The following is a 14,424-nucleotide window of genomic DNA, read 5'->3' on the forward strand; positions in this document are numbered from 1 at the left end:
CTCGATCGATCGAAAATTAGGCTTGATCGATTGAACCTCGTAAATCAGTAATTTTCTGCAGCATTATTAAACCATCCCAAGCCCGTATGACGTGTAGGGTATTGTGTTTCACTCCAAGTATAAAAGGAGAAACCTTAGCTACATTTTGGAAGTCTTTGAGTTGTGTATTGAATCTTTTGTGAGATATGAGAGGTGTTTACTTTCATACACATACATAGAGTTGTCAAGATCAAGATTCACGTAAAGAACTTGATGATTGCTTCAGTTGCTGCATAAAGAACTTTAAAGAATGAAACCTTTGAATGGAGTCTCAAAGGCACAAGTAAGAGAACTTGTGGTTGCTACAGATCAAGAAAAGAAGTAGTCCGTGGACTTGGAGCTGTCACATGGTCGTGGTAGTAAGTTTTCTACTTGAGGTAGCAATAGGATGTTAGTGGTCTAAGTCTTATTGTACAAACTTCAATTCTTTTATAGTGAATCTATTTTTACCTTGAGGATAGATAGGTTAAATCCTCCCTAAGTTTTTTACCTGTTAAGTTTTTCTGGGTCATTAGATCTGTGTGTTCTTTATTTTTCCGCATTATATCTAGTTTACAAATATTGGTTTAACCTAGATCTAATTAACAAACTTGTTAATCAACTTGGCTTAATATTAGGTTAAACATATTGTGTTAAGGGATCTAAAAACTTACAAGTGGTATCAGAGCAGGTTAGATCTTATGTTTAGATCTCTTGATTTAAGAGTTGATTCTTGACTCCTGTTGTCATGGAACATGGTCACTCTCTTGTGATCCCTCCTCACTTTGATGGGAATAACTATGCCCATTGAAAAGTAAGGATGAAAGCCTTCCTAAAATCTATAGATGAGAGAGTGTGGAACTTCGTTAAATACAGATGAGAAAAACCGACTACTCTTGTAAGTGAATGGTCAACGTCCAAAAAAGAGGCAGCCACTTTTAATAGCAAATTCATGAATGCTATTTTTAATGCTGTTTTTATGGAGGAATTCAGGAGAATCTCAAATGTTGAGGTTGTTCATACTGCATGGAAAATTCTTCAAACTGTGCATGAAGGCACAAAGGTAGTTAAAATTAATAAGTTGTAGCAGTTAACAACTATATTTGAAAGCATTAGGATGTTTGATGATGAAAGTTTTGATGAATTATATGCTAAGCTTAATGATATTGTTAATTTTCATATAATTTGGATGAAATTTATGATCAACCTAAGATTGTTAAGAAGATACTTAGATCCTTAACTAAGGACATTAGACCCAAAGTGACTACCATTACTGAAAGTAAGGATGTGGACTCCATCATTGTTGATGAGCATGTAGGATCTTTTCAATTCTATAGGCTATACCTCTCCAAAAAAAACAAATCTAAATCAATGACTCTTAAGTCAGTTGATGATGTTGATGACAATGGATTTGATGATGAACTCTCTTCTACAGAGATTGCATATCTTGCTAAGAACTTTAGAAACTTTCTTAGAAATAACAACAAAAGGGCAAGAGGTAGAAACAATGTTGAACCTGAGAACTTTAAGAAAAATGAACCAACTAAAGTCAACAATGCCAATAAATCAAAAGAAAAAGTTGGTCAAACTTCTAGTAATTCTCTAGGTCAACAATGTTTTGGTTGTCAATGGTATGGTCATGTGAAATCTAAATGTCTAACATTCTTGAGATCAAAGGGTAAAACTATGGCTGTAACCCTTAGTGATGGTGAAGTTTCTGATTATGAGTCTGGAACTGATGAAGATGAAAACTTCTTTGCTTTCACAGCTACTGCTGTAGTTGATGAAAGTGTTTTGGTTAAAGAGAACCCTTCTAATGTGGAACTCTTTGAGTGTGCTGATTTGCAAGAAGCTTATAACAAGCTATGCAATGTTGCTGCAAAGGATGCAATGAGTGTAGACTTAGGACTAAAGAAGATTGCCACTCTTGAACTTGAAAAGAAAAACTTCTTGTTGAATTTGTTTGATGCTAATGAGTTGGTTAATAAGGGGAAGACTGAAAACATAATATTGCTTGATAAGATTAAGAACCTAGAACTAGATTTATTTGTTGTTAGAGAACAAACAAATAGGTCTGCTAGTTCTAAACTTAATCATATACTGAGTGTTCAGAAGTCTCCCTTAGACAAAACAAGTTTAGGTTTTGTTGATAGAATCTGTATGTTTGAAACTCATTCCACAAATTTTGTTCCTTCTTCTGAGCCACCCAAGATAGAGGTTGTCAAACCTATAGAAGTTACTCCTGCTCCTAGTAAGATTAGGTTTGATCTGAAAGAGTCTAATTCTAAGAATCCTAACCTCCCTAAGGACAAGAAGCATGATAGACCTTTGTGGGTTTGTCATTTTTGTGGAAAGGCTGGACATACTTGCCCAAACCGCTTCAAGTTGCAAGCTGCAAGCTGCAAAGTGAGTAAATAAGCAAAAAGTACCTATGCCTTAAACACAAGATCCTATGGTACTTATTGGTGAATTGGTAAAGCTTTTAAACCTTTATACCAATCCTGGAGTTGCTCATAATTCTAATATGAATAATAACTTCAAAACCAGAGTTGCATCTAAGAAGTTTTTGGGTGCAAAAGGCTCAATCTAATTGAGTCTTTTTGACATGGTCCTTGTGCTTCATATCAAAATCCTTTGTGACCATTTTTTTATGTTTTGTTTTCTTTTGCTTTTAGGATTTGCACTGCATTACATCCATGCATTTCACTTTAGGTTGTTTTTGTTTGTTTCTTTAAAAAAAAAATAATAAAAAAAAAATGGAAAGAGGAATGTGGAAGGATGTGTTTTGTATTACATATCATGGATGTGTAGTTAAAGTTGGCCATGTTATTTTTACATGACATGCCTGTCTTTTTTGTTTAACTTTGATGAGCTTATTTTTCTATACTTTGCTAGTTTTAGCTATGTAGTGCACGTTGTGTGGGAGTTGTTTATAGTTTTTGATCACATGATCTTGATTTTTAAGTCACATGCTTTTGATTGTAAGGACTAAAAATTCCTATGAGAAAGGCATAAATAACCATTTCACCATTGTTTACCAGCCAATTATGAATACCTTAGTGCATATCATAAGATTTTGTGCACGAGAAAGTGTAGCACATACACAAAAAGAAAATAAGGTGTAGCCTCATAAATTTTTTTAAAAAAAAAAAATTCTTGTACACTATAAGGCTAAATTAGAAAAAAAAAAAAAAAATTTGCATGATTGTAAGCTTATTTTCTAGGAGATGTGGGAGTTTTATGATATAACTCTTTAGGTGATAGTCACTTTCGAACTTATGTGATGAATAATGTAGAGATTATGATTGATTACTATCTACATATCACCTCACATGTATCTCATGCTGTTACTAGTTGCACACACTTCACAAGTTATTCTTTGCTAAACTTAGCACATGAAATTGTGTGTGAATTTGGTTTGGCCATCCAAGATTACATGTTCTTTGATTTTGATACAAAATATGTTCATTGATTGAAATTTGGGGACAAAATGTGTCATAATCTTGTTTTTGGAAGTTCTGGGTTGAAAACAAGTGTTTTTGAAAAACTTTTAAACTTATACTCATGTATTTCATTCATGAAATCAATTGGTTTGAATGTTTTCTAAATAAAACTTCTACTGTTTTTCAAAAATTCTATTTTTCCAGAATTTTGATCGATCGAATGTGTTTTTCGATCGATCAAAAATTCCTTAGATTTTTAAGCTTGGTTTTGCTTGGTTCGATTGATCCTCGATTGGTGGTCGATCAATCGAAACTATTTTTTCAATTGATCTAATCTAAATTTCAACCGTTCGAAATTTTTAAAGTTTTTATGGAGAACTTTCTGCCTAGCCCAATTGGTACCCGATCGGTGCTCGACTGATCGAGTTTCGAAAGAAAAGAACAAAAAGGTCCTTTTCTATCACGTGTTCTTCACGATCAATTTGATTTGGTTTTGAAAATGGGTTTTTCAAAAATTGGGGTTTCTAGGTTAAAACCCTATGAACAAGTCAATTATTGGTAAAAATTGAAAAATTGAACAAGTTTTTGTGCATTAGGGCATGCATCATATGTGCATTCATTACATGCATCATATAGATTTTTATTTATTACTATATTTTGTGCTCTAACTCTTTCTAATGCAGTTTGCACTTAGTTTTTGTTTTTTTGTTTTCCTTTTCTTTTATACTCTTTAGAATCATGGTTAGGAAAACTAGAGCCAAGAAAATCTCTACTTCATCCTCTTCTAATTTCCAGAGTGATAGGTTTAGGTTTAGGTCAAACCAAGAAGCTTATGAGGAGCTTAATGTTTTTAGACCTGTTTGGGTTGAACATAAGGTTATCCTAGATGAGGTAGATCTGGAGATCTATAGGAATTTTGAGCGTTAAGGTTGGTTACCTCTTTCAGATGTAGAGCATCCCCCTCATGCTGCTTTGATTAGAGAGTTCTATTCGAATCTCTTTATCCACTTTGATGATTCCAACATTCACTATGTTAGACTTGGATAAGGGGTGAAGATTTTTTCATTACCCCTGAGGTAGTGGCGTCTACTCTTAGTGTACCTTTGGTACAGCAGCCTGTGTATCCTTACACAGAGTCCCTTCCTTTCGACTATATCATGTCACTTCTTATCGATACTACAATAGTTGGGGTACTAATCCTAGAGTTACCTCTCATGAGCTTATTGAGCTCAATTACTTATTCTTTAGGATTTTTTGTCATATCATTTGGCCTATTTCTCATGTACATACCATTCCTATTGAAAGATGTGCATTTTTGTACGCTCTCATCACTGATGCTTCTATTAGTTTCCCTACCCTTTTATTCGTTCTCTTGTTGAGATTCATAGGAGTAGTGCAAAATCACATGGTTTATTTTTCCCGATTTTCATTCATATGATTTTGTTAGACTTAGGGTTAGAGGACTTTCCCACATTTGAGCCTATGCATATCATCGCTCCCATAGGTGCCACATTCCTTAGGCAAATGGTTGCTCAGTTGAAAACAAGCTCTAAACGCCCTTATGTCGAGTCTTCTACAGGTGATGCATCTCAAGCCCCTCCTTTTGGTGATCCTTCTATTGAGTCATTTGTGGACCCCACAACTGCCGTGGATCCTCCACCATCTACATCTTTGACTTCATCTATGCGTACTATGTTGGACATGGTTCTTACCGTTAAAGCAACGCATGGACAGCTTCTGTTGGATTTGCTTAATGGAGTTGCGGCCTTACGAGCAGATTTGGAGGATGCTAGAGGTGCTTCTCCACTGGCTCCACCCTCTAATGAGTCATGATTGCCTTTTGGCAATACATCACAAAAGGGGGGAGTATATAGGGGGAGATATTTTGGCTATAGATTGTATCTAGGAGACATGATATATATATATATATATATATATATATATATATATATATATTTGGCTTTGATTTGTATTTGCTTTATCTGATGATGGGTTGTATATGTTAGGGGGAGACTTTATGTTTTTATGTTTTTTATGTTCTTGTTTCATATTATGATACATTGGTTTTGATTTATATTATGAGGTTATTCATGGTATGTCTTTTATTTTATGTTTTGTGAAAACAAGAAGTTTATTTTGGTTTACTTGTATTTTCCACACATGCATTTATGTTTTGTTTAGTGTTTCAGGAATTTACAGGTTAATTTATTCGAGGCTACTGTCTACTTTTGCAACTGATAGATAGTAGTTAGGTTGAATTGTAATTAGGGCTTCAATATGTTATTGGGCTGTTTTTACTTTGAACATTTTACTTTATGTAATGTGTTTTGTCTCAGATTGCTAAAGGGGGAGATTGTTAGGTTCTAAGACTTTAGGAACAAATGTATTAGAACTTCAATTTGTATTATGTTGGCAAACCATGATCAAAACATAGAGTCTAGGTTAAGGCTTACTCAAAGTGTGGTTTAATGTAAAATTAGAATCGAGTAATTGCAGGAATTACCATTCAAAATCTGCAAGGCTCGATCGATCGAACCTCTTGAATCAGTAATTTTCTATAGAATTATTAAACCAGCCCAAGCCCATATGACATGTAGGGTTTTGTGTTTCACTCCAAGTATAAAAGGAGAAACCCTAGCTACGTTTTGGTAGTCTTTGTTGAGTTGTGTATTAAATCTTTTGTGAGATTTGAGAAGTATTTACCTTCATACACACACATAGAGTTGTCAAGATCAAGATTCATGTCAAGAACTTGATGATTGCTTCAGTTGCTGCATAAAGAACTCTAAAGAAGATCTGAAACCTTTGAGTGGAGTCTCAAAGGTACAAGTAGGAGAACTTGTGGTTGCTGCAGATCAAGGAAAGAAGTAGTCCATGGACTCAGAAATGTCACGTGGTCGTGGTAATAAGTTTTCTACTCGAGGTAGCAATAAGATGTTAGTGGTCTAAGTCTTATTGTACAAACTTCAATTCTTTCATAGTGGATCTGTTTTTACTTTGAGGATAGATATGTTAAATCCTCCCCAGATTTTTTATCGGTTAGGTTTTCCTGGGTCATCAAATCTGTGTTTTTTTATTTTTCCGCATTATATCTGGTTTACACATATTGGTTTAACCTAGATCTAATTAACAAACTTGTTAATCAACTTGGCTTAATATTAGGTTAAACATATTGTGTTAAGGGGTCCAAAAACTTACTATATATATATAAAAGACCAAAAACAAACCTACAATTGTCTACACACCAGAAATATATTCTTTATTTAGCATTTAGAGAAACAAACTAAGGAAACTAAAGATCTAGTAGTTGCCAAATAAAAATCCTATCTCATTTCGATTGTTTCAGTTTATGTTTCACTAATTACAACTTGCTATACATCAATTTTTTTAATATTATAAAGTAATCAAGATTTAAATTGAAAGAAAATATGCACATATTAGACATAAAACAAATTGTAGTCTATAAAGCATAAACTAAAACAGTCAAAGTGAGATAAAGGATTTTTATTCACTATCTCCATAAGTACATCGGCAAATTTGACAATTCAATTGTAAAGCCTATGTTTAAATGGCCGAAAGAGAAACCTAGACCAATAGGTTGAGCGGATTGTATCAGCCCAAAGATGAAAATGTTGCCAAGCAAATAATGAGACTGTAGCACAAGCAAGAAACACAATAAGGATAGGAACCCAAACATATTTATGATCATGGATCAGAAAGATGGCTCCAGTATAGGCTAGCACCATTGTAGCAATAGAGATAAACAGGGTCGAGATTCCAAACATCAACCTTGTGGGTAGTGATATAAGAAAATCGTTTTCTGCATAACGTGACGTAAGAATGGACAAGAACATTATTATTGAAGCTGAGGAAGAGAACAGTGCTATTGCATCCGATATGACAAAAATCAAAAACCACTTCTCTCTTAGAAATATAGGAACGCCTGTATTATTATTTTCTCCTCCTGGTACTGTAATAACTGCAGCAAATACCACAGTGGCAATGAGCGTTGCAACAAGCATGCATGAAGTTGCAGTGCTCTTCATCCACTTCTCTCCTTCTTTTAACAACTTCCTGTGCTCCTCAGAAAATAGCTCCTTGGGTGTCTGGTTTTTTGAATTCTTCATCTTAATATATGAAGGTGGCACAATTTTCTCCACTGCCTATAATGGACATTGAATCAAAGTTATACTAATACAAGATAATCAATAGAAGCTCCAATTCAAGCTATTACAAAAATATCACTTTCAAAACTGTTATTTGCAATTAACCCAAATAAATGGAAGGCAAATGATTACAGTTATTATTTACCTGAAACCACAATAGCTCTCTTTGCATTTGAAGTGCAGCTCCTGATACAATTTGACGTCGACTAAGTGGTGCCAAGTTTCCAGCTAGATGCAGGATATTATTGTTATCATTATTATTTTTATCCTTATATGCTGCTATCAAATCTTTAATTGCTCCAACCTCATATATTAGATTAAAGATGGCCTCCTGACGATAAAGAACCGCAGTATGAAACAAACTTCGATTATTTTGATCAACTTTCCATATCAGATCAGGATATGCGCGAATAAGGATAATCAGAAACTCTACATTGCCTAATTCTGCCGCATCAAAGAGTAGTTTTGAAGGTGTTTTAATTAGTTTTGAAATCTCCCAATCTTGCAATTGTAGAACATGTTCCCAAAGTTTTTCGACTAGTTGATGGGCTAACGTCTGCATCAGATCTTTGTGATATATCCATTCGAAACCTATAGGTAGAATTTAATGTTAATTCAAATATAGAATTACACAGAAATGACATAAAATAAATGAGATGTCTATTCTAAAATAGGGCATTTTATAGCATCCTATTCAGTTGAGAACTTTTACCAATTGCTTGTCCCTAGAGACTTCAGGGGATATATAGATGAGCTCTTGGAGAATCAAATAGGGCATTTTATACCATCTGAACTTTTTAAGGCATGTACCATGATCTCAATGGCAAAGGGAACATGTAATCAAGGTGTAGAGTGGCTTACTAATCAAGTCTACTTACCTATACGTAGTAAGACTCAGGCGAAATGTATTTGCCCAAAATTTCCATGGACAACATGGATTGTTTGCCAAGAGATTTTGATAGGGCTCAAAACTTCCAAAAAATAAAATAAAATAGAATGAAGGAAGAAGAAGAAAGCGCTTAACAAACTAACATGAATTTATGGTTCTTTTCCAGATTCCCAGATCACTTTTGTTCGCAATTGTTGAAGGCTTTCGAGCCAAAACATGCAAGGCAGTCTCACCATTTGTATCTTGAGCATAGGCTAATGATCTGTCCTCTTCCAATATTTTTAAAGCTAGATCTGTACACAGTTGTTTACTTACAGATATTCAGGTGTAAAGGAAACTTAGCAGTGAATGCAAAGCATGCTGAAATTGTCTTATATCAAATTCAAGAGCAGCAGTTTTATTGAAGTACTTTGGGGGGTGTGGAATTCATCAGCTAGCTTATGAATCCCATTTTCATATGCTCATTTATATAACTCAGATGTGACATATTCAATTGGCGAAATAGGATTTATGGTTTAAGGTATTTATGATATATAGCTTTCACATAGAATGAGGTGCTTCTTAAAGCAATGCACCAATACTTGATAAATGAATAAAATAAATGACTAAGTTGTGTAGCTTTGGTTACATATATTTAACAATGGTTTTTGAAAATCTAAACATTCTTGGAGGACATTTTTTATAATAATCTAATCCAAGCTAGGGAATGAATTAACTTGCAATGCAGATATGCTACTACCTTTCCACTAGTTACAAGAATTACACTCAGTGGCCCAAATAATTTTATCCTGGGCATCAAAAAAACATTCAGATCCTTATTATCAGTAAATTAGAATCAGCCTGGTACAGACAAAATTAGCACCCTCTAAAAGGGCAATGGCTAGTGAGAGGCCACAGCACGAAAATCATTTCAAAAAAAGACAAAAAGGTGAGGCTATTAAAGAAGATTATCTCATGCCATACTAACATCTAGTTATAAGTGCATCATACCGTATAAATCAGCTGAAATAGTACCAAGAAAGAGGCTAATTTGTTCCTCGCGAGCTAGGCTTCCAAAATTAGTAACAGGATAGAGGTATGACACCATATTCCTGTGTCCAAACAAAGCTGCCATGTATATGGGTCTCATTCCTTTATTACCTTGAATCATAGGAAGGTTTTTGTTTTTTTCCACCATGATCATAGCAATTTCCACAATTCCTGATGCGGCAGCAAAACAAATAGCAGTGTTGCCATCTTTATTTTTCAAGGCTAGATCCACATCGTTCATACGTTCAACCAGTTCCTTCACAAAAGCAGTGCGTTTTGCTGCAGCAGCAATATGCAGAGCTGTCTCCCACTTTCTGGTTATTGCAACACGAACAATACCTGGATATTTGTCAATGACATCTTTAGCAACTTTCCAGTCTCCTTTGATTGCAGCTTGATACAAAGGTACGCATAGGGAGAGGTATTCCTTTCTTCTTTCCGCTGAAAATTTTCAAGCGGAGAAAAATGTATTAGAATTTTGTCAAACAATATACCCCAATGGCCATACGATTCCCAAATCTTTTCCCCTGCCTTCTCAAAATTTGTCACATGGTACAGATTGCCATGCCACAAGATCCTATTGTATTAATCGGATCAATTGAATTATCTTGATCAATTCGCACTACAATCAACATTTGTGGTCTAAAACTTAACAATATACTGTTTTAATACAAAAAGCTAGTAATAAAAATTAAAAATATATATATAATTAAATAAATTTGAAAAAAAAAAAAAAAAAAAAAAAAAACCTTTGAACTATAGATGAGGAAGCAAATGGCAGGGCAAAATGATTTAGGCATGTCCATGCAAACCAGCATACAAAATCCAGTACATTTAATAGAGCAATTTGTCCCAATAAAGTTAAGAGATCAATATAGTTGACCTTCCATCAGCTTTAAAGCTAAGGGATCCAATCTAATTTAAGGGCCTTCATTCAGTGAAAAACAGATATGTGGGTACCTAAAACACGTGCACAACCTGGGCCTACAGAGGCAACACTTATACGTTCCTAGCCAGAAAAACACTAAACAAGTTTCTAGGTTATTGATATTGCATCAGAGATTCAGGGTGGATTTAAGTACTGCAGTAACTGCATCTACCCTTTTAAACTGTTTTTTCACTTTACAGGCAAAGTTTCAGAATCAGATTCGAAGTTTAAGTTAGCTTTCTCCATGAAGATGGTACAATACGAGCCAAAATAGATACTACATGCTTGGCTGTCTGAAATTACATACTAAGTACATGTCATACATCGTATCATTCATATGAGTTATATAGGACCTTGCAATTATTTAAGATTTTCTGCAAATCACATCTCCTTATATAGATATTGAAAGTGTTATAACTTAACTACATACATGATCCAATACCAATTAGTGTTCACACTTCACAAACAAAATCCATCAACGTTTCCTAGCTGGAGAAATAATTGAGGGCTAATATAGGACTCTGACCAGGCAAAAACCCAAAAGCAATCTAGAAAGCACTATTTGGGCAATTAATCTAGTACAATGTACAGACCTTTCTGCAAATATTACTCCACAAATAGCGATACTTACCGTCACAAAGAATTAGATATGGCAATTCTCTATTGGGTGTTGCACATTCAATTTGTGATCCACTAGGTGTTTGAGTACTTAATCCCGCAGCATCCAGACAAATGTCTTCTTCCATTGGCATGGCTTCAGTACTGGGTCCTGGAATTGAAGCGCTAAGATTTATTCTATGAGAGAAAGGCAGTGCAGAGAGTTGATTGCTGGAGTTAGAATTACATATAGGCTGCAGCTGATGAAAGCTTGACTCCTCAAAGGAATATGATTTCTGTCTTGTTAGATTGATCTGAGGTCCAAGAGCAGGTTCGCAACTCGAGGGAGAAGAAGATTGAAAACAAGTTGGAGGCGATGAATTCACTCTCTCCTCTGTAGTCACCTCTATCTCTCCTCTTCTTTTAGGAGGCATCTTTGTTTAACTGTTATAAAAATCAAATCATATGAGACAAATGAAGCACATGTGCGCCTGTGTGTGTGTGTGAGTATGCACGCCTATGCATATGAGCATGCAATTGATTTGGATCTAACTGCTTTAATTTGACTCAGAATTATGGTAAACAAGCCCAAGAAAATGAGTCCAAAGGTATAGCCACATAAGAAGACTTTCGTTTCTTAATCTTCGTAATCAAGCTACATCTTCATCACATAAAAAGTAAATATTTCATTGACCTGTGACTATACTTGGGCTACATTACAATCAACTAATACTTTTCAGAGCTAGCTCTCAATTTTTACAATAAGACAATCTCAAGACTTGGGCTTAAATTCTCTTAAGAGGTAATATATTCTGGTTTTCCAGATTCTTTTTAAAGTTGTTCCTTATCTTAGTCCAATTTCTTAGGCCATAATTCATTAAAGGTTTTGGCTCTAAAGTTTTCAACTAGTAGTAGAGGGATGTGGCAGTACAACTCGAACGGTTGAACCTAGTTACACTAAGAACACAATAACTGGAGATTCATTATAGCCTCGTTCTTTCTTGTTGAATGAGAATGCAAGCATCGTATATGGCCTGAACAAACTGTGTCGTAATGAAATTAAACGACAACAACAACAACCACCAAGTTTTACTTCCCAAATTTTGGGATTAGATATAGATCTTCACAAACTGGTCCTGCCACATGCAACAACAAAGATCGGCTCCTGCTTTGCTTTTAGCTTTTTAGCTTATTTGCTTAATGTACAAAACTAGAAATAGAAAAAAAGTGTTCGTTTCCAATTTTTAAAGAAAAATGAACAATCGAAATATAGCTGCAAACAAATCATAAAATAAAAAGAAAAATGTTATTCAAATAACAGAGAAGCACTGATCATAGTCTTCCACTTTTAGATCACGATGAATATGACAAAATTACAAATAAGAAGTTATGACTTACCAGTAAGAAAGGCGTTGTAAATTGGACTCTGTAACTTTCTGTGTCTTAGACACCCAGGCAAAAGCAGCAGGATTTTGATGGTTGAGTCTGACGAGTGCTTCAAGCCTTCAACAGAAAACGTAATGCATTGGCCGGAGTATTAAGTTAAGTGAATTTCACAACACAAGTATCAAGTATGTGGTTGCAGATTGCACAGCTAAAGCAACGGAGGATGACTATATATATACACACACTAACATAGCCACTCATGCGAAGGCACTTCTTATTTATTTATTTATTTATTAACTCAGTAAAGTAATCATATACATGTTTTTCAAAAAAAAAAAAAAAAAATTAATAATCATATACATATAAAATAAATACATAAATGATCGGGTAAGAAATGTGAGGTAGTGAAATTGTAAAATAGAATAAATTTCATATATTATAGTAAGTGAATAGGATAATATTCTAGGATGCTATGTGAAAGTATAATTTAGTTTCTTTCGGGTTTCTAGTTTCTAACTTTATCATTGAATGACTTTCTAACTTTAATCATTGACTGACTTTAATTTGCCTTCTTCTAAAAAAAAAAAAAAAAAAAAAGAACTGACTTTTTTCAAAAGCAATATAAATATTATATTCCAAGGGCAAAAGTAAGTCATTGATAAAAGTTTATTTTGGGTGCATGGTGAAAGACAAACTTTGGGGTTTTTAGTTTCTATACGGCTCACGGTTTGAAGCTGAAGTTTGTAAGCCGATGGTAGTTGAATGAAATAAATAAGGGAAATATTAATTGATGTTCTAAGTGTATTAATTTAAAAACTAATTTTATAAATATTTTATGAGAAAATGATAAAATAATTAATTTTTTGAAAGTTTTTTACATTTTATATGAAAGTGGTGTTTAAAACTTTCCTAATATGATTTATTAATAATTGTCTTAATAGTAAGGACGGACTGAGAATTTCAAGCTACAAGGCTAAAGTATATGGAAAAAAAAAGGTGAGTAAATCCAAAATTTATAAGTTAGTAATGTGGGCAAGTCCAAATTTTATTGTGTTAAATTTGTGTGACAGTTTGATTATAGGGGAAATTGTAGTAAATCTATCATTTTAGAAACCGGTACAATTAAAAAAACCAAAAGAAAGAATTTGTTATCGGTTTTATAGTTTGGCCAGGGTTGAACTAGTGGTCGAATTGATGGCGCCATATAAAATTTAATTTAATTAATAATTTTTAAGTTATATATATAATAACAAGTGTTTTTCAGGGCACTGGTTAAGATTCTATTAAAGGGTCATGCTAACGAGTGTCCTCAGGGCACTGGTTAAGATTCTATTTTAGGATAGTTTTAATATCACTTTTATGGGAAATGAAAAAAACTGTCAAAACATTAAATTTTTTTTTTCCATAAAAACTTTTTTAAACTGGATTCTTAACTAATGCCCTAAAGAGAACTCGTTAGCATTTCCCATAAACTAATAGTAATAAATATGTAACATCTTTTTATATAATTTATGTAAGTTTTTAGCAGTTTACATCCTATATTAAAAAAAAAAACCAAAATTAAAAAAAGAGTATCTTATATCTAGAAAAGTAAAATAATGAAACAAAATATATAGTAAGTTTATAACTATTTAGTATGAAATTAACAATAGGTAATAATAAATTTGTAATAAAATTAATTATTATTTAATATTTTTAAATTATATATTAAATATTATTATACATTTCTTATATATAATATAATATTATTATTACTCTCTAGTACCTAGAAAATACTCTACAACTACCTAATTAATAATAAAATATAAAATGATAAACTCTATTAACTAGGCACAGTGGCAAATTCATTAATACCCACCTACCCAAGTGATAACACGGCTCTTTCTCTCTCTACTTTTTTTTTTTTTACTGTATTTTTTTATTTTCTAAAGATTTTAAGGAAGATAAAAATTTGATGAGATAAAAGTG

The 14,424-nt window shown here is 33.5% G+C and overlaps 1 protein-coding gene across 4 annotated transcripts; it reads right to left on the reverse strand.

Annotated features, from left to right (window-relative positions):
* Window positions 1–6,950: 6,950 nt before the first annotated feature.
* Window positions 6,951–12,697, reverse strand: LOC126706492 (ankyrin repeat-containing protein ITN1-like). Of its 4 annotated transcripts, none has more exons than XM_050405988.1 (6): window positions 12,469–12,695; window positions 11,105–11,514; window positions 9,657–9,986; window positions 8,660–8,809; window positions 7,773–8,218; window positions 6,951–7,624 (listed from the first exon to the last, which is right to left on the reverse strand). In XM_050405988.1, exons 2-6 carry the CDS (start codon window positions 11,502–11,504, stop codon window positions 7,007–7,009), a joined length of 1,944 nt encoding a protein of 647 aa, XP_050261945.1. In that variant the 5' UTR covers window positions 11,505–11,514; window positions 12,469–12,695; the 3' UTR covers window positions 6,951–7,006. The 4 variants fall into 4 exon arrangements, with proteins under 4 accessions (XP_050261945.1, XP_050261944.1, XP_050261947.1 ...); XM_050405987.1 differs by having other exon boundaries at window positions 9,507–9,986; window positions 12,469–12,694; XM_050405990.1 differs by lacking the exon at window positions 12,469–12,695 and having other exon boundaries at window positions 9,507–9,986; window positions 11,105–11,242; window positions 11,318–11,453.
* Between the last annotated feature and the right edge of the window lie 1,727 nt (window positions 12,698–14,424).

This window comes from Quercus robur, chromosome 11 (genome assembly GCF_932294415.1).
Source record: "Quercus robur chromosome 11, dhQueRobu3.1, whole genome shotgun sequence".
NCBI lineage: Eukaryota > Viridiplantae > Streptophyta > Magnoliopsida > Fagales > Fagaceae > Quercus > Quercus robur.

What these genes read in the sequence shown, in the direction of transcription:
- LOC126706492 (XM_050405987.1), bottom strand. Translation starts at nt 11,504, where the DNA reads ATGCCTCCTAAAAGAAGAGGAGAGATAGAGGTGACTACAGAGGAGAGA. An exon ending in ATATCTAATTCTTTGTGACG is followed by an intron (nt 9,987 to 11,104) that starts GTAAGTATCGCT and finishes GAAAATTTTCAG; the next exon opens with CGGAAAGAAGAAAGGAATAC. An exon ending in GAAAAGAACCATAAATTCAT is followed by an intron (nt 8,219 to 8,659) that starts GTTAGTTTGTTA and finishes TTCTACCTATAG; the next exon opens with GTTTCGAATGGATATATCAC.